The sequence below is a fragment of the Balaenoptera musculus genome, chromosome 17 (assembly GCF_009873245.2).
Source record: "Balaenoptera musculus isolate JJ_BM4_2016_0621 chromosome 17, mBalMus1.pri.v3, whole genome shotgun sequence".
In the NCBI taxonomy this organism is placed as follows: domain Eukaryota; kingdom Metazoa; phylum Chordata; class Mammalia; order Artiodactyla; family Balaenopteridae; genus Balaenoptera; species Balaenoptera musculus.
The window spans coordinates 15,968,913-15,989,438 of NC_045801.1; the positions used below are offsets into that span (position 1 = coordinate 15,968,913).

Here is a 20,526-nt window from a genome sequence, read left to right on the forward strand (position 1 = left end):
AAGAAGATATTCAACTTGAAAAGCCAACACTCGATTTATTAATAAATATTTTAGTTTTAAAAGATGGCCAACCAAGGCAGCGTGGGCAGGTTAAGATCATTTGTAGCTGCTACCACTCCCTACCCATCCCCAACAATGTATTCAAATGCAATGCCAACGGTTACTTATTAAACTCAAGAGATATTATGCCCTGGGAAAACCATTATAAACTTGGCCTGTAGGAGAACCGATCTCTTAATGAAATACAGAACAACTATCTCTGAAAAAAAGAAAATGGGCAATCGCCATGTAAGTATTTATTGCTTTCGGGAATCAAACCAAGTTCTAATTTTGGTTAGCATGTGGAGAAATTTAAACTATGAAATCATGATTGATACTTTTATACTTTATCATTGTGATCACTCCTAATTGTTGGTTTTCACAACAGCAAACCATGCTTTCAAAATGCATTTGGAAAATATTTTTTCTCCATTAGTCAGAAATCTCTTTGGAGGCGTGAAAGAGAAGTATTCAAAACAAGGTGGTAAACAGTGCCTTGCAGAGAGCAAGCAGTTAAAATAGTATTTAAGGAATGTATGACTAAAGATGTTAGTTTGCAGCAAAGCTGCACAAAGCTTCATAGACTGTGCCCATCGGGTGTTTTGGGAATACAGGCTCATGTTGCAAATATCAGTAGATAAAGATACAAGTACTCTCACAAACCTATACAACTTGGATTGAAAGGTGAAAATATCCCAGTATTTTTTCTAAACAGCACCAAATGACCAGATATTTGCAAATACTCACGGAATGGATTTAATATTTTACTTTTTCTGAAATGTCTAGGCTCATGTGAATAGCATGTCTGTAAACTCTTAATGGCTAAAAACTGACAAAAATACTACCATTTGGAGCTAACTATGCACAAGGCAGGTCGGAGTTAAGTCTTGATGTTGGGGTTTTTTTACAGTGAAAAAGGTATACTTAAAGCTATGGCAATAAGAATTTTAATAAGGTTTTGCTGCACCTAATGTGGTTTCCCACAGGAAGACGGATTTATTGTGTGTACACTAGGAGCGAAGAGAATAAAACTCCAAAATTTTCTGCAAACTGGAACTTTGTTAATAAGATTTTCTCCTTTGCTCTAAATCAAACTTGTGCTCAGATGGTTGCAAACCTATAAGCGTTTTCTTTGAAGAGGCATTATTTTTAAAATCATCTGTAAGTAGCATTTTCATACTAGCCAAGGTTATGAAGCTTCCATTTAGATTATCTTTCAGAGAAACTGAAACCGACTTTTAAAATACTTCTGATCCTGGAAAAAAATTTTTAAATAATAAAATAAAATACTTCTGATCCCGGGCTCCCTGGTGGTCCAGTGGTTTGGACTCCAAGCTTCCAGTGCAGGGGTCATGGGTTTGATCCCAGGTCAGGGAACTAAGATTCCGCAAGCCGTGCAGCGCAGCCAAAAGAAAAAAAAATTTTTTTAATAAATAAAATAAAATACTTGTGAACCATGCAGAGGACCTCAGGAAAAATCATTGGCTCCTGCTTTAGCAGCTTAAGAGGATGTCTGCACCCCTTGAAAGGGGCAGCTGGCTTGTGTGAGTGGTCTAGCATTTTATGTATTTCTTTTTTGAATCCCCAGAGCCAATCTTACTCCCTGTCAGAAGGCAGTCAACAATTGTACGAAGGGCAGGCCCAACCCTCAGCAGCCGTGCAGCCTCTCAGCCAGCCATCAGGGAGTGGAGAGCCAGAGTTCCATCAGCCTGTAAGCACTTTATTTTCCCTCCAAATCGTAGGTATGACCAGGCTTTCTCATGGGCCCATATTACTCACCAGTGACTTGTTATACTGGACCCTCTACAATCCTCTGGTCTGAAAATGTCACCATCAGGCATTACTTCCAAGCAGGGAAATTTTTCCCTAGAAAATGTTTGTTATAATATTTGCAGCTAAGGTAAAAATGCAGTTTAGGAACTCAGCTTCCCTTCCCAACAGTGTCCCCTTAATGGTGTCCTGGAACAGAGTACATGATCCTACACTATGCCCCTGTGACACTGTAGAAAATATTAGTGGAATTTAGCATGTGCATAAGGAATGAATATGTTCTAAGACCGTGTTTCTAGATGAGTAAATGCAAAACCTTCTTAAAGGACAAATTACTGCATTAGACAATGATTTGAATATGTACAAACTTAAAACTACGATGCTTATAGTTTTAAAGCAACTACGCAACCAAAACAAATTTGCAAACTAAATGCTAGTAAAATTCAAGTCCATGATGTGCAAAAGTATGTTATTGATTTAGTGTAATAGATAATGTTATTTTGCTGAGATTAAATGTAAAAATGGCGCAGATTGCTATAATGTGGTTTTTCTGAGTTGCAGCATGTCTAAAATATGATGCAGTGTGTGACTTCTTAGTTCTCCTGTCACGTTTCTCTATCCAAACTACTGAGAAACTTTTGTTTGTAAGACTCCCTGTAAGACAATTGGGCCTTCTCGTGGCTAAAATGCAGGCTTTTTATATTAAACCTCCCTCTGTTCTCTGTTCTTTTACCATGAGCTTGTAACAATTAAAGTATGGTTATTTGGCATGCTTTTTAAACAGAAACACAAATGCAGACATTGAAATCATGTGCTAGCCCCTGCTCACCCTGATGATCCAGTATGCTTTATATTTGTTTTTATATATTAGTTATTATCAGCACTAAAGACACTATATAAAAAGCCTACTAGGAAGGTTGAATTCCCAAAAATATGTCCACAAACCAGAGTCCACAGATATCTGTTTGACAAATATTGCTCTAAAGCCAATAGAATGTTGGCCAGGAAATTACATTTTCCAAGGTACTCTGATATGGAATCCTAGCCAATTCTGAAAACTGAAAAATTACTTTTTTTTGCTTTGTGCTTTCCTCCAATCCTTTTGCCATCATTTTTTGAACTCAAGACATAGTCTTTGTGCCTAACCTATTTGGAGCAGTAATAACGGACACTTGGATATTATCATTTGCTGAAACACAGTGTTCAGAGTTTGCTTAGCCTGGAGGCCATGTCCCTGTGCTCAGTGAGCTCTGTGCAGAGACAGAAAAACAGATCCACAGGAAAAAGCTTAGGTTCAGCCAGATAACTCTTCTATTCTACTGTGTGAATTGTTTTCAAGAAAATCACCATCTAGAGGAAAATAGAATATTGACACAAAGAGTGAGATGACTTTGCCATAAGAGTATGGCTATAGGTGGCAGAGTCATAGACAGGGAGCAAGATCTAGGGGTGCCATGGATAAATGTGGAAATAATCACAAACTCAAGAGGACTATTGATTTCTGGAATTCTTTTTCCAGACTAATGAACAGGCGCTAGAAAGGACTGCTGCCTGGTTACTTACTCATAGTATGGACCCTGGGCTAGCAGCAACATCCACATGGCCTGGGTGCTTTTAGAAATGCAGAATCTCAGGCCCACTCAGACCTACTGAATCAGAATCTACATTTTAACAAGATCCTCAAGTGATTCCCATGCACGTTAAAGTCTGAGAAGCAATGGACTGGGGAACAAGTTCTTAAACTTGGCTGGGTGTTGGAGTCACCTGGGGAGTTCTAAAAACCACTGATGCCTGAGTCCCACCCCCAGAGAGTCTGAATTAATTAGTCTGGTGGTTGGCCTGGGCGTTGGGATTTCTAAATGTTCCCCAGGTGATGCTAATGGGCACAGAGTTCGAGAAACAGTGAACTGCACACCACGATCCTGACAAGACTAGCTCAGCACACCGCTGATGAACGAAGTGTCATTCTGAGGGTCGGTAAATGAAAACCAACTTGTAAATGTTAGGACATCTGCTCAGCGATCTGCCACAGTGTTTGTCAAAATGCCACGTTTATGACTCACTTGTGCTAATATTTAGCCAACACAAATATTGTCTGAAATGGAGACTAGTTTGGGACTCGTAGCAGGAGTTCCGAAGCAGCAAGTTCAGATGCAGGTGGATCGGGAACACCTGGGAGCTACTTGACAGATGGGGACTAGGTCCAGATCCCTGAGAAAAGAAGGGAGGCTCTAGAGATAGGTGAGAATGTGTTTGGGAATTTGAGACAAAAGTAAGCACGGCTTTAACCAAGAGTGTACATTCAACTGTGATCCTCAAACTCAAAGAATCGCAGTGAACCCCAAGCAGAAACCAGCCTAGACCATGCAGTAGTATCTCTCCTATCAGGAAACCTTTTGTCCCAGAAAGTTAGTCCTTCGTATCACCACCATCCATAAGAGGAAGCAAAAATGGCTTCTGATGCGAAAACATGACATGCACTAAAGCATGTCATACCTTTATGACATGAAATAAATATGAAATATTCTTTGAAATAAAGAAATATGAAATATGAAATAGAGAAGCATACCTTCTCTATTTAATGACAACTCACCCACTTAAAGTCTAGCTACATTTTTGGCACAATTACACAATCTGGGCTGTGGAGGTTTCTTGGCTATAATAGATTAAAAGCAGTCATTTTAAAGAGGTGGGGGGAAAAGGCTGGCAAGGACAAAACCACTGACAGAAGGAAGAACATGCAAACTGAAAACTTGACCCAAGAACTCTAAAGTTATAGGAACCCAGGCTCACTTCGTGTAGGGGATGGACTCCAGCGTATCCCAGCGCACCTGGGCAACTCTGCTCTCCAGCACGGCGACATGAATCCAAACGCCCAGCAATGACGGGCATCGCTGAAGGTTTAAAGGGGCCTTCTGACATGATGAGGATGATGATAATAAGAGACATTTTTCAAGTGCTTGCTGGACTGTGAGCAGTTCTGAGAGCTGGGGTCCTAATGTAGACGCATGGGTCTACTATCAGGTATTCCTCAGTGCAATAGTTCCACATGTGGCCCCCAGACCAGCATCATTAGTATCACCCAGGCTCTTGTTAGGAATGCAAATGATCAGCTGCCTACCCCCAGATCTACTGAATCAGAAACCCTGTGGGTAGAGCCCAGCAATTGCCGCTGAAAAAGCCCTCCAGGAGATTCTGATGTTCGTTCGTGTTGGAGAACCAGTGTTGAAGCAAAAGCCTCTCACGGGCCTCACTAGAGCTGTGCCCTTGCTCTGACCACGAACCATCCCCACCACTCAGCCTGCCCAGGTGCCCTGACCATGGCATTTCAAGCCTTCTTAGCCCCATGCCCTCCTCCTGGGCTTCTCACGCCAAATGCAACCCAGAGAACTACCCCCTTCTGTGCCTTCCTCCACCCCGAACCAGGCCTCACACTCTCCTGCCTCCCAGCTTAGAGCTGCACAGTGAACTGGCGGCAGAAAGGCAGGAAGCCACTCTCCATCCTCTCAGCCAGCTCAACATATTCTTTTAGAGAAACTACCAGAATCCAGGTACTGTTTGAGGCTCTGAAGATAAAAAGAGGAATAAGATAAACGACCACAGTCCATGCCCTCAAAATAGCTCACAGTCTGGTCAGGAGGCAAACAAATAAATAATTATAATGACGTGTGGTGGATACACTAATAGAAACGTGTCCATAGTAACAAGGTTCAAAAGTTGGACAGATGGTACCTCCCAGGCCCTTCCCTCAGAGAGCGTATCTCCTAGTTATTACTTTAAAATGTATATCTCAGAAATTAAAAAAAAAAAAAGTTGGACAGAGGAGGGAATGATGCCCTGTGGGAGAAGTGAGAGTAGAATAGGGTTTCTAGAGTGGAGAAAGGCATTCTTTGTAATGCAGGAGCACAGAGGGGTCCAGGAAGGCTGGTGCTGCTGGTGAGTTGAGTTCTAGCCCTGCCAAAGCACTCAGCACATCCCACAGCAATTGCCTGGGCAGCTGCTACCCTGTCCCCCAGGCTGTGAGCTTCTGAGGGCAGACGCTGTGTCTTACTCACTGCTGTAGCTCTGGGGCTTGACACATAACAGGCGTTCCATACATATTTTTGATAGAAAGATCGATGAGCAGGGACAGAGACAGGAGACAAGACTAGACAGGTGCACAGGGTTGAGGCCCGAAGTCCCTTGCATGCCATGCAATGTGTATTGGTTTCCTAGGGCTGCTGTGCAAACTACCACAAACTGGGGGGCTTCAAACAATGGAAATTTATTCTCTCAAAGTTCTAAAGTCTAGGGACTTTGAAATCAGCATGTTAGCAGGGCCACACTCCCTCCGAAGGCTGTAGGGAAGAATCCTTTCTTGCCTCTTTCAGACTCTGGTGGCCCTGGGGCACTGCATTCCTTGGCTCCTGGCAGGATAACCCTAATTTCTGCCTCCATCTTCACAGGGCCTTCTTCCCTATGTGTCCCTATGCTTTCTCCTCTTCTTCTAAGGACATTGGAATTAGGACCCTCCCTAAGTCCAGAATGAGCTCATCTTTCTTTTTTTTTAAACCACCTATAGAGGTTTGGCGTTCTTTCCTTATTTATTTATTTATTTATCTTTGGCTGCATTGGGTCTTTGTTGCTGTGCGTGGGCTTTCTCTAGTTGCCTCTAGCGGGGGCTACTCTTCGTTGCAGTGCATGAGCTTCTCATTGCAGTGGCTTCTCTTGTTGCGGAGCACAGGCTCTAGGCGCGCGGGCTTCACTAGTTGTGACACGTGGGCTCAACAGTTGTGGCTCAGAGGCTCAGTAGTTGTGGCGCACGGGCTTAGTTGCTCTGTGGCATGTGAGATCTTCCTGGACCAGGGCTCGAACCCGTGACCCCTGCATTGGCAGGTGGATTCTTAACCACTGTGCCACCAGGGAAGTCCTGAGCTCATCTTGAGATTCTTAACTAATTACATCTGCAAAGGCTCTATTTCCAAATAAGGTCACATTCTGAGGTTCTGAGTAGACATGAACTGGGGGGACACTATTCAACCCATTACACCAAGGAAATTGTGCTTTATTGCCTTAAGCTAGTAGTGGTTTTTAAACTTTGCACAACAGATTCCTTTGGAAGGCTTGTTTAAACAGAGAGCTGGGCCCCATCAGCACAGTGTCTGATTCAGTAGACACTCTATGGTGGGGCCTGAGAATCTGTATTTATGACAAGTTCCCTGGTGATGCTGATGCTGCCGGTGTAGGCACCACACTTTGAGAACCACTACCTTAGGCAGTAGAGAAGCCCTAATCGATCTCAGACAAGGGAAGGACAAGGTAAGCACTGCCTTTTGGATGGACCATGCTGGAAGCTGGTGGAGAAAGGTCTGGAGAGAAACATGACCAAAGGCAAGTAAAGCACTTGAAAGTCAGCACTTCCAAGTAAAGCACTTGAAAGCCTGGAGAAAGATGATGAACCCCTGCCCCCAACTAAAACAGTGACGATGGAATTGGAGAGACGAGGACAGATTGGAGGGTAAAATCGACATAACTTGCTGACTGACAGGATATGGGAGGTGAGGGACAAGAAAAACTACAGAGGGATTCCAAGGTAACTGGCTTGTGCACGCAAGTGGATGATGGTGATGCACCCGCGGGATGAGGCAAAGTCTGCAAGGTGAGAGGATGAGTTTGGTTTGGGGATCTGTTGAGTTTGAGATTTCTGTGTTCCACCTGGGTTGGATGCCTGGCAGGTAGCTGGATCTGGAACTCAAGAGTGAAGTCCGGGATTGAGGTAATTTGTGTGTATAAATTCTGTTTTTTTGTCTGTTTGTTTTGTTTTTAAGTTAGTATGTGTTTGTTCACAGACTACTGGACTCACAGTGGCTTAAATAACAAAGACCTTTAATGATTAACCCTAACAGGAAGTCTGAAAGGAGGGGACTCTAGGGCTGGTTCAGCAGTTCAGTCACGTCATTAAGGACCCAGGCTATGTCTGCCTTTCCATTCTGCCACCCTTGAGGTACTGGCAACATCTCCCCTCCTGGATGCAAGACGATGGCCATGTGTGTGTTCAAGTTAGTAATCTCACATGATAGGGTCACAAGCAGGAAGGAAGGGGATGGAGAAAAAAAATGTCTTTCTCCTCTTGTACCAGTCCCCTATCAGTGAGGAAAATCTTTTGGGAATGCCCAGGCAGACATCCCTTTCTATCTCATTGGCCAGAATTGGTCAAAAGCCCATCCTAGACCAATCACTGGCAAAGGTGAAGAGGATAGTGATGGATCATGATTCATCCCCAGGGCTGGGGAAATCATCTTGTCAGCTAGTGTTCTTTCCCTCTCTTTCTCTCTCTCTCATACACTCTTTTTCTTTCCATGTCCTAGCCTCATTCTCTCCTACTGAAAATGAGCTTTTTCTTTTCAATGATGGGGGAGGCAAAAGGAGTTGATGAGAGGGAGGCCTGGCCACAGATAGTTCAGGCACCACAGAGAGTTCCATGGCCTCACATAACCCCAGATTAACTACCCCAAGGAAAAGAGTTTTCTCTAAGCATCTATACATACAATGCCAGGGAAAATTCTGATTGGCTGAGGTATGTGCCTACCTCTTTGAATATCACTGTGGCCAAGGTTGGCCTTACCTATCGTTAGGGATGGGCAACATTGCTTTATCAGTATTGCTTTCTTATAACTATTGTTTTTATTAATATTACTACTACTACTTCAACAACTATGACTACTATTGGATAGACTGAAATAGAAAGAGAATGAAGATTTGAAGATCAGATGGGAAGGCAGTAAAATAATTCACCCTGTCAGTGATGGAGGTTTGGATTGTGGCGGGAATGAAAAGGAAGATAAAAATGTTTAGAAGAATTTTAAAGAAATAATTAATAAGTTTGGATCCAATGCATATTGCAACTCTCTTACCAGGGGGAAGAATAACATTCATTGTTTTGATTCTGGAGGAGACAAAAACTTGCTCAAAGCAAATTTAGCTCTTTCACCTTGTTTCCTTTTCAGCAAATCTGAACTTGTTCACATACTGTTGGTTATGCCCTACTACACAGCACTATTCCATGCTGTAATGGCTCAGCTCAGCCCCCAATATTTTCACTTTTCAATTCCATCTGCCCAGTTATCATTGACTCTGGAGGATGCCAGAGTATACTAGCTTCCTTTTTTCCTGTAAGCAATGAATCCCAAGTTCATACTCTCACTGAATTGGCAAAAAACAAAAGAAAAGAAAAGAAAAACAAAACCAGCCTTTGGCAATAGAAGAAGGAGATGGATAATTCTTTTCCAATGAGAAAAGTGCTTCATTTTTCATAACACTTGAAGGCATGGTTCCTTTCACAGTTGAGAAATAGTCGTCACCTCCCCATCACCACCTTTCCCTCAACTTTTGTTGAGGCAGTACAGCAGTCATTGGATATCTAGAGGTGTAACCCTCTTCAGAGGTCTCTAACGCCCCAAACAATCAGTGGACAACCTCAAAGCAGACATTTTCCCCAGGACACAAAATCTGGTTTCAAGACAATGCATGTTATTCTGCCTCTAGAAGAAACTCTGAGTTGTGAAGCCCAACACAGTACTGAAGGGTCCCCAAGAATGAGCCAACTGGGGCTGCCAGTGAGGATGTGATGCAGACAAAGAGGCAGGGGGTGATGACAGACTTCTCCCTTTGGACCCACTTTAACTCAAATTCTTCCTCCTAGTTACCTTATCCCAGTACTCGTCTTTCAGATTTGTCATCTGGGTTCCTTTGAAATCAAATCAAAGAGAGAAAGTCACCATGGTCCACTTCTAATCCTCCCTTTTAGGTAACCACAGCAATGCATTCTTTGTGACTGGGGACCTTGCTTTAGCCAGTACCTATGTACCATTTACCACTAGAAGCTCAGCCTTCTCAACACCTTAAAGTAACATGTTGACAGAATTGTTATAGCCATTAGATCAGGGCTGTAGACCCTCCACATATCAGATTTTAGCACTATTGGCACTTGCAACCAGATAATTCTTTGCTGTGAGGGGCTGTCCTGTGCCCTGTGGGTTGTTTAGCAGAATCCCTGGCCTCTATGACTAGACACCACTGACACTCCCTTATTTGTGACAAGCAAAAATGTCTCTGGACATTGCCAAATGTCCTCAGGGAGGCAAGTAGCTCCTGGTTGGTTGAGAACCACTTCATGAGACACAGACCTTAAATGGGAAAGCTGGGCTAGTGGGCAGATGTCCCCATAATGTCTTTATCTGGCTGAATTTCCACCAGCAATGATGCATTCCTGCCCCTCTGGTCTAGGCTCTCCCTCACACTGATTTGTCTCTCTTATCACAGGGTAAAAGCCAACTCATCTTGAAGCTTGACCCTTGTCCTCCTGTTGATGACAATGGCAGCTGAGAGGTGCTGGTTTTCCCCCAAAAGGCTGTTAGCTCATAAGTTAAGTTCTGATGGCCAGAATGCAAAGGGCCTCCCTGCAGAAATACCCAGTAACAAGGCTGCTAAGCTACTGGTTTTCCTGCCTAGATGAACAGTGCTCATCTGGAAAGACATAATCATGAGTGAAATAATCAGGAGTCAATTTGCTCACCTCTCCCCTGGGTGTAGCCCCCAAAAGGGCTGCCCCAATAAATCTTCCTCTACCAGAGCTCAGGGCATGGTAGGCCCATCACATTGTTTGCGTTTCTGAGTATACTGCCAGTAACTTTGGAAACAATGGTACCCACCACCTCGAAGAGTCTTAAGTTCACATCTCGTTAAGGTCAGGTCTCAACCCCATAGTCACCTTTGATGGTAAATATCACATTGACATGTATAACCCAGACAACATAGCCTAAGGAAGCTTGTCTTTCTGGAAAATGACCTAACTATACTAATCTTCATTAAAAGGTGTTCTTAAAATGCCAACATAAAAATAACCCCAAATTTAGGAGAAAGATCACTTTTTTAATCTAAAAAGTTTCACTTATTTTTCAGAACACACAGCATATGTAAGCATATATCATATTGAGATCTGATCCAAGGGGATGTTTTTTCTATTTTCAGCCTTAGTTGACGAATGATGCAAATATTTGTACCCATTTAGAATGATGGCCAAACTATTAATAGTCATACCTGTCACTTTATAACTGCATCTCTGAAAGGGTGAATAAACAGCAGCAAAGAGCTCCCTGTGTTCTCAGCACCCTTCAAAGGTTTCCTAACACACTTTCCTAGCTATCTTGTCTACATCCTTGGCTAACAGACTTCAAAAGCTGATCCAAGTGAGAATAGGATCTAAGAACGGAGGAATCAGCTTTGTCATCAGTCAGTGAGACCATGGTGACCATTAACTTTTTGCTCTGACCAGCATTTACATAGATTTTGATTTAAAACCAAAAAAAACAAGACTTTTAATCAAATTTATTGTTTCAAGGAAACCATGCCCAAGAAGCAATCAACTTAATTAAACAATATGCCACTAATTACCCAAGATTCATGTTTAAAGATGTGAATGACCCCTCTATTGTGTTTCAAATTGCCCATCAGTGTCTACTAAACGTATCTGTGGAAATGTCACCAGGATATTTTCTGGCTGAATTCAGTTCATTGACTTTAAATAGTACAATACTTTGCATTCGTGCTAACTGGTTTCAAAGTACAAATGAGTGACCAGTTAGAGGTGAAAGAACATTGTCCTGAGAGAGAGGAGTCCAGTTTTTTCCATAAGCAAGTAAGTGACCCTGGGCAGATGACTTAACCACCAACCCTCAGTTTATCTGTAAAATGAGGGAATTGGATACATTGAATAATGTTTCCCAGACTTCAGACTTAAGTGTGACCTTCTTGAACGTTGCCAGATACATGTGCCACATGTTGTACTAATAGTTCTAGTAACTATTTTCTTTAAATCCACTCATCTTTTTGACACAAATTTAGCTTAAAAAGAGACTTTGTATTAGTACCATAAATAGAAAACCAATATCATTCGATGTTAATACAGAAAGTGAGTGTATTACATTCGAACTAAATACTGTCGCCAGCCAAAGGCTCAGATCCTGTCACCTGTTTTCTGATAAAAAGACCTTTTGCATGAAATAGAGAAGGTGTTTGCAAAGTAACTATTTGAGGCTTTCTGGACCACACAGCCTTTGTTGCAACTACTCAATTCTGCCATTGTAGTGTGGAAGCAACCACTGACCAAATGTATATGAGTGGGTTGGCTATGTTCCAATAAAACTTTATTTACAAAAACAGGTGATGGGCTGGATTTGGCCTCAGCCTACAGTTTGTCAACCCCTAGATTGGAGGAGTATGAAAGACATACTATTACCTGGCAAAGACTGACTACTCAGAAGAATCTAGAGAGAATTTTATTTTATTTTATTTTTTTAACATCTTTATTGGAGTATAATTGCTTTACAGTGGTGTGTTAGTTTCTGCTTTATAACAAAGTGAATCAGCTATACATATACATATATCCCCATATCTCCTCCCTCTTGCGTCTCCCTCCCACCCTTCCTATCCCACCCCTCTAGGTGGACACAAAGCACCGAGATGATCTCCCTGTGCTATGTGGCTGCTTCCCACTAGCTATCTATTTTACATTTGGTAGTGTATATATGTCCATGCCACTCTCTCACTTCGTCCTAGCTTACCCTTCCCCCTCCTCGTGTCCTCAAGTCCATTCTCTACATCTGTGTCTTTATTCCTGTCCTGCCCCTAGGTTCTTCAGAACCATCTTTTTTTTTTTTTTTTTTTTTTTTAGATTCCATATATATGTGTAAGCATACGGTATTTGTTTTTCTCCTTCTGACTTACTTCATGCTGTATGACAGATTCTAGGTCCATCCACCTCACTACAAATAACTCAATTTCGTTTCTTTTTATGGCTGAGTAATATTCCAATGTATATATGTGCCACATCTTCTTTATCCATTAAAAGGAACTCCTTTCCCAGTTGGAATCTAATGGGCTTTAATACCTTCAGTGTTCCATGTCACTCACTTTGAAAAACGCTTGGTTGAATTTCTACCCTAAGAATCTATGATAAACCTCTTCCCTTTATCTTTTGCTCCTTGGATAAAGTCTAGGATTTCTTACTTGTACAGCTCTCAGTGTATATATTTTTTAAGTTGTCTTTCTCATTCACTGGGATGTCAATGGGAAAGTTCCTTATTTTTATCAGACCAATGGTTCTCAACCCTGGTTGCACATTAGAATTATCTGGAGAGTTTTAAAAATTCCTATACCTAGTATATACCTATATCTTAATGATTCTGATCTAATAGGCCCAGGATGTGACTCAGTCATTTGTGTATGCTCACAATTGGCTGTGGCAAACTTGCAAAGTCAGCCCCAGCCAGGGTGACCAACTCTCCCGGTTTCCCTGGAACTGGCCCAGTGTTAGCACTGAAAATCCAGAATTTCCTGAGAAATCCTCGACCTTTGGCAGTCAGACAGTTGTTCACCTTAGTGCCAGCCCACCACTGGCAGAAAGTCCTCGACTCTCTCCAAGAGGGTCTGGAACAGTTTCAGAGAGGAGATGCGGCGTCAGCAAATTTCCTTAAGTAGATCCATTCTCCACTGTTGCCCCCAGAATCAATGGTGGGCAACCAGGTGTTTAAAAAATGGACAGGCACGAGGCTCCGTGCTGTCAGTCCCCAAGCTTCTTTGGCCCTCTGAGGACTCAGGTAGGACAGTGAGGAATCCAGCACAGCCTCTGTCCTCTGCCTCCCCTACCTCACACTGATAGGCCCCTTGCTAATAAGACAAACCGGCAGTCATTTTGCATAGATTCTGTCAGGTAGGGAGAAGTGACCTTTTACCTGTGAAAATGTTTGACAGTTTATCAGGCTGGAAAGCAGTCACCCAAAAGGAGCAAACATCAGAAACTGGCCATCCTGCTGGCCTCATGCCTCTTCAGTCTTCAAAATGCCTCCACTAAAATGCAACTCCCTGGCACACTCTGGTCCTCGAACGACGATCCCTATGAACTAAGGGCAAGATGCTTTAGGAAAGGGGGAACTGGAAGATTTCGGATGAGATGGGGAGAGAAGGAGGAAGAGTCCTGAGAGCCTGTTGGAGAAGGTCAGAAAAGCCAATCCCTCATTGGCCAGCTCTGATCACCATTATGAGATCTCTCTGCCCAGTACTCTCGTCTTTTTTTCCCCAGCTTTATTGAACTACAATTGACACATAACATTATGTAAGTTTAAGGTGTACAATGTGTCGATTTGATACACTTATATATTGCAAAATGATTACCAGCATAGCATTAGCTAACACCTGCAGTATGGCACTTAGTTACCATTTCTTTTTTGTGGTGAGAACATTTAAGATGCTTTCTTAGCAACTTTCAAGCATATAATACCGTATTATTTAACTATCATCACTATGCTGTACATTAGATCACCAGAACTTATTCATCTTATAACTGCAAGTTCGTACTCTCTGGCCAACCTCTCCTCCTTTCCCCTAGTCCCTGGTAACCACCATCCTAGTCTCTGTCTCTATGAGTTCAGCTTCCACATATAAGTGGTATCATACAGTATTTGTCTTTCTCTGACTTATTTCACCTAGCAGAATGTCCTCAAGGTCCATCCATGTTGTCACAAATAACAGGATTTCCTTCTTTCTCGTGGCTGAGTAATATTCCATTACATATAATATATTCCCTTCCTTCCTTCCTTCCTCCCTCCCTCCCTCCCTCTCCCTCTCTCTCTCTCTTTCTTTCTTTCTTTCTTTCCTTCTACCACATCCTCTTTATATATTCATCCATTGACAGACACATATGTTGTTTCCATATCTTGGCTATTGTGAATGATGCTGCAGTGAATCACATTGTCTTATTTTATCTTCCTGAGATTCTGCTGGGTACAGCAGGTATTAGCCCCAGTTTACAGAAAAGAAGCAGAAAATATGATTCTATTTGACTCAGAAGGAATATTGGGAGCAGAGTTTGACAGTAACGCCTCTCCTGCACACACACTTTGCCCTGAGAGAGGCTGTCCCTTTTGCCTTGCAAATAGTGATAACTGGCTTTCATTTTTCATTTCACTTCCTATTTTCTCATCATCAAGAACATTTATTGACCCTATGGTCATGCAAGTGGTCCTGAGCTTCCCTGGTCAGCAGACAAGTCACAGGTCTCGACTGGTGTTTCTACTAAAAAAACAGCATTCTAATAGTTGAAATGAGCTTTCTACCATTAAATTTTTTTTAATAAATAATTTTGACAGGAACAAAAAAATGGTTGCTGAGAAGTCAGTAGTAGAGTTTCTGTATCCAGACTGTGTAGGTTTGAATTCCATTACTTACTAGCTGTGTGACCTCAGACAATTAATTAACCTCTCTGTGCTTTGATTTCCTCATCTGCAAAATAGGAGGTAATAATACCTACTTCATAGGGTTGTTGTGAGGACTGAGTGGCTATACGTAAATTGTTTGGACCAGCGTCTGGCACTTAGTAAGTGCGTTATATTCAGCTGTCATTCTCAATTTGAAGTGTTTCCCCCATAAATTTCTCTTAAACTCTTAGCTCCTGCTACTACTTCTCTACAAGTACAAAATCGTTTCTGATTTAGGACAGAATTATGTAATCAGCCACACAAGGCACCATGTCAGGCGCTCATTCAACACTCAGCAGGAATCAGGTCAAGAGGGAAGGAAGTAATAAAAATAACGCTGAGCCCTCACCACATGCCAGCATCCTGCTAAGCACTTTTGATCCATATCCTTATAACAACCCACAAGAGATAGATACTATTATTACCATCTTTCAGATGGGAAAACAGAGACTTAGAAACGAGAAGGAGAGAAATAGCATCATGCCAGATTCAAGGGTAGATATCTTGGAACAGGGGGGTTACCTATGTGATCAGAAAGAAGTCTCTCTCCCAAAATGAACCTCAGTATCCCCAACTCCATACAAGGCAAGTTTAGCCCAAACGGCCAATGTTAAGTCAAGTACCATTAACTAGCATGGGGATGGTCATTGCTAATGCTGAGGAGAATACAGGCATGTCTGAGCCTCTCCCCAGCACGGCCTTCATTTTGCTCCTGTTTAATAAGACCAGGCCATCGCCTAGTTCTAATCCTGGCCCTCCTTCTAGTCTCCCCAGCCCCCTTCCCGATTCCACGTCAGCTCAAACAGTAGCCCTCTTTAGATCAGTGTACAGCGAGCCCTCTGCCCTCTGCTCCCCAGCATTTCCTCGGAGACTTCCTGTCTCAGAGTCTGGATACTAAGCAACCACTTTTAAATATCTACCGAGGAGACTGCAGCCAGACAAGCCTTCTGGGGAACAAACAATCCAAATGCCACTCCCATTACAATTTGATATTATTTCAGAGTTTACAAATGACCCTTACATCCTTATGTCACCCAGCATCCCACCTCCTACGTGCCACCCACCGTGTGCTTACTGTAATCCGGCACTGTGCTACTGCACCCCGGACACGACTGCATCCAAACTTCACGCTACCCATGAGCTGGTGCACCTCCACTGTGAAGAGGAGACAACAAAGGCTCGGAGAGATGGGTCAGCTTGCCCGAGGTCCTACGACCAGCAAGAGGCAAAGCGTAATTGAACACAGTAGGTCTGACTCCCAAGACCACATTGTATCTTTACGTCACATTTAGATCAATCATGTTTGTTCTGCAGCGGCGCTGTGACAGGTCATAGTAAGCACACATGTACACAGACCCAGAAAGCATCATGCTGTAGTCTCTCCCTGGAATATCCTTTCCCCCACCTCCGCCCCTCCTCTTCCCCTTTTTTTTCTGCTTGCCTAACTCCTACTCATCTTTCAAGAACCAGCACACATGTCAACTTCTCCATAAAAATTCCTCTTTCTCCTCTCAGCTACTGGCAGCCAAAGTGCTTACCATACCATAACGCAATTGTCATTGATCTATTTCCATGTTAATTTCTCTGAGGACTATGATTCATAGACATTGAGTCCCCCCACCCCCTCACCTGGGGTAGTGCTTGCCACGCAAGAGATGTTCAGTATTTGTTTGTTGAAGGAAGAGGAGGGAAGAAAAAAAGGAGGTGGAAGGAGAAAAGGGAAGAAGGAAAAGGAAAAAGAGAAGGGAGGAGAGGAAGCAGGGGAAAAGGGAGGAACTGTTCAGAGGATGGTCTAATTTGCCTGCTGTGTATTGCTTTTTAATGAATTCACATGTCTCTCGTGAGACTGTATATTCTTATTTTCCAGTCTTGATGTTATCCAAGTAGAATATCAGGTCACCTGATCAGGTCCTAGCTACTGATGAGCAGGAGTGTATTTAAATACGGGTGTCCTCAGGCTGGGTGACCCACCTGGAGAATTTTGGTTACTACATAATGTATAGAGCCACGAGTCTGCAAACACATCCCTCAGCTAACTTTTTCACACACCCCATCCCCAGAGTTTGCTGTGAGTTGGAGGTAGATTTCTTGAAACCCCCTTCCGATCATAAGAGTTAAGCCTTCCTTCAACTGTACTGGGTCAGAAGCCTTTGAGCAGGTGTCTGTTGCTGCACGCTGGCCCTTCTGCCTGGGGGCATCAGATACAAAGCCACGCTGCTTCCTGGGCCGTTGATGGGCTGAAGCTGGCACACCCCTGAGTCATTTCGGAGTGGGTGTTTTCAACATTCTTTCCGCCCAGGTGACACTGCTTCCTAGGCTCCTAAAATTTCAGTTTATTTCCTCTGCATCCTCCCTCCAGAAAAAAATGGTTCATTCATTTCCTTGCTTTAAATGCAAGAACACGAAAACACAGAAAAGTGTCATTTAGACGCACTAGAAGGAAGAAGAAAACAGCAAAGCTCCCAGCGTAGTCGTGCACCAGGCAGTGCCCTTTGCAGAGTCAGGAGTATTCGTTTCATCTTGAGCCTGACACACCAGCACGATGGCCAGCACTGCACCCGCCTTGTATCTCAATGGGACCCTCACACCCTGGGGTGCAAATTAGCACACTGGCCGGAATGTGGTGTTGCGGTGTCAGCCCAGATCACCTGGACTCCACAGAGCCTGAATTTTTAACCATTTTACTGCCCTGGGTGAAATGCATGCGTGGATCCCAACTGCAGGTGATGAATGAAAAACTGATCCTCAGAGTGCCATTTACAAGCTGAAAACCCCTCAAGCAATATTCTGGAAAGGTCATTACTGATGTGCCTTCAACAAATATTGTTTACATTTATTGAGCACGTGCCCTCTGCTAGGCTTCATTTTAGATGTTTTGCATGAATGACTTCATTGAAACTCTCACAAGAGGCCTATGAGATAGGGGATATTATTATCCGCATTTTGCCATGAGGCAACCACAGCACAGAAAGATTCCCAAACTTGCCCAAGGTCACAGAAGTAATAAGCGGTACCGCTGGGATTCAAATCTAGTCTGACTAGAAACCTATGTTCTTAAAGTTGACTATTATATCCTCTGTGGCTACCTATTATAAACATGATGTCTGGGGCATTGCGAGATAGATAACAGATGGATAGATGGATAGATAGATAGATAACTAGATAGATGATATATAGATAGATGATAGAATCTCACAATATCAAGTTTGGAAGATGTCTGTATATTTCTATATGTATACCTTCCAAATGTGTCAAGTCAAAATATGCAGAATCAAAAACCTAAATATCACTACAAGACAAAACCCAAGAGTTGGCCCAAAGCAGCAGAGGCAGGATTAGCAAGCCTGTGGTTCCTCTAAATATCTGGCACTGGAAATGTTATCTCATGCAAGCCTCAGATCTCAGAAGGCAGACACTGCCCCCATTTTACAGATGAGGAAATGGTGGCTTAGAGTTTAAATGGCCCAACTTTACATGACTGCTGAGGGGCAGGACCACATTCAAACTTAGATCCACGTGGGCTCAAACCCAGACTCTGTAATCATTTTTATTAACATCTAACATCATGTCTTTTTTAATGTGTCTTCTGAGTGTCAATGCAAATGATGTTTAAAAAAAAAACAAAACCAAACCAAAAAAAGGAATGTTGCCCCACCTCTTTTACGCCTTGTAGTTGAAAGCAGGTGGACTATCCATGTATTTGCCTCAACCCTCACAAACTCAACCCTCTGTCCCCATCCTGGAGTCCCCTGCACCCCCATTTTGTGTCTGACTCACATTCCCGCAGACCTGCTTTATATGGAAGTTCTGCTCAGTGGCCTCAGGTTTCAAACACAAAATCTCCTGATGGGCAAACAGGCCCGAGGCCCCGAAGTCAGCTGCCTGGCCCACTAACAATGAACAATGGAGGTGGAATGTCCTCTCTGTGTATATTCCCGAGAAATTCGTTACCCAGATCATCGGAACAAGCCAAGGACACCCCTTGCATCAACACTGGCCATCGCTGATGAATGCATCCATTGTAGACACAGTCCCAGCCATGCCGAGGGGAAGATTCCTTCCACACAGACTGTCTTCTTTTTCTCTCTTTCCTTTTTAAATCACATCACATGATTCCTTCCCTCTGACATCAAATATCCTGCTGTTACTAGGAACAAGATGGAATTCTCTTCTGATAAGGAAAGCTAACCAACATGGCTAAGAGTCATTCATTCCTAGAAGGGGACGGTGACTTCAACCTGCCCTGCTGAGGGTCATGCATCTGATATAGACTTTTACGCTGCATTATTTGTAAAGCAAAAAAGGAAAAAATTAAGTCTCAATATCATCTTTATTCCTAACATGGGCTTCAACACTCTCCCACTGCACCCCACGCCACCCCACCAGACATTACTATTATTTTGGACTAAAAGACATTTATTTTTACTCATTTTTTGGCCTTGGATAAACAAACTGGACATGTTCGGAGGGTCCTTTTCCCCTCCCTCCACTCTTATAACTCTATGATATTTGTATCATGGAACCATCTTGCTAAAACAGAGAGGGAATGTCATTTCATACCTGTCAGTCAGACAGTCCTGGTTCGAGCCCTGGCTCCGATTCAGCTGTTACCTGGCCAGGTGATCTTAACCAAGTCTCCTCATGGCTTCTGCAAGCCCTGACAGCATCTTTGTGCAAACAAGGAAAAAGTATTCCCCTGGGGGAGAAGCAGCCCTGCCAGCACAGAGCTTGGCAAGTGTATCCCCAGCAGGACCCAGCTCCCACTGCCCTCAAGCCAGGCATAACCTGAACAGCCATTCACAAGTTCACAGCCATCCTCTGTTCCAACTCGTCAGTTGTGAAGTGGGATAGATAATAAGTCCACCAAACTCTTGCACCGATGAGGCTAAAATGACACACAGAATAGTTTATGAAGCCTGTCACGAGATTTCTGCTGCTCCGGTTTAACTCTACCTCACTTCCTGAGTCACACCTAATACTCCTGATGAAAAGCAAAGACACAATTTACTTCTTTGAGATTGCTACTTCCCACACTCCCACACCCAGAGAACCAGCCCTTTTATTTTTTTTTTTTTATTTTTTTTAAACAATTTCTTTTCTTTTTTTTTTTTAAGAAATTCACGTTCTTTTATTTATTTATTTATTTATTTATTTATGACTGTGTTGGGTCTTAGTTTCTGTGTGAGGGCTTTCTCTAGTTGTGGCAAGTGGGGACCACTCTTCATCGCAGTGCGCGGGCCTCTCACCATCGCGGTCTCTCTTGTTGCGGAGCACAGGCTCCAGACACGCAGGCTCAGTAATTGTGGCTCACGGGCCCAGTTGCTCCGTGGCATGTGGGATCTTCCCAGACCAGGGCTCGAACCCGTGTCCCCTGCATTGGCAGGCAGATTCTCAACCACTGCGCCACCAGGGAAGCCCAAGAACC

The 20,526-nt window shown here is 43.1% G+C and overlaps 1 protein-coding gene across 2 annotated transcripts in view; it reads left to right on the forward strand.

Moving 5' to 3' along the window:
- Positions 1–209: 209 nt before the first annotated feature.
- ANXA13 (annexin A13) overlaps positions 210–20,526 on the forward strand; it is a 54,881-nt gene continuing 34,564 nt past the window's right edge. The window contains exons 1-2 of one of the 2 annotated variants that reach the window (XM_036830457.1): positions 257–288; positions 1,628–1,750. In XM_036830457.1, the coding sequence (XP_036686352.1) occupies positions 274–288; positions 1,628–1,750 (138 nt within the window). In that variant the 5' untranslated portion in view covers positions 257–273. Of the gene's footprint in view, positions 289–1,627; positions 1,751–20,526 lie in introns of both variants that reach the window. The other variant, XM_036830458.1, reaches the window with a different exon arrangement.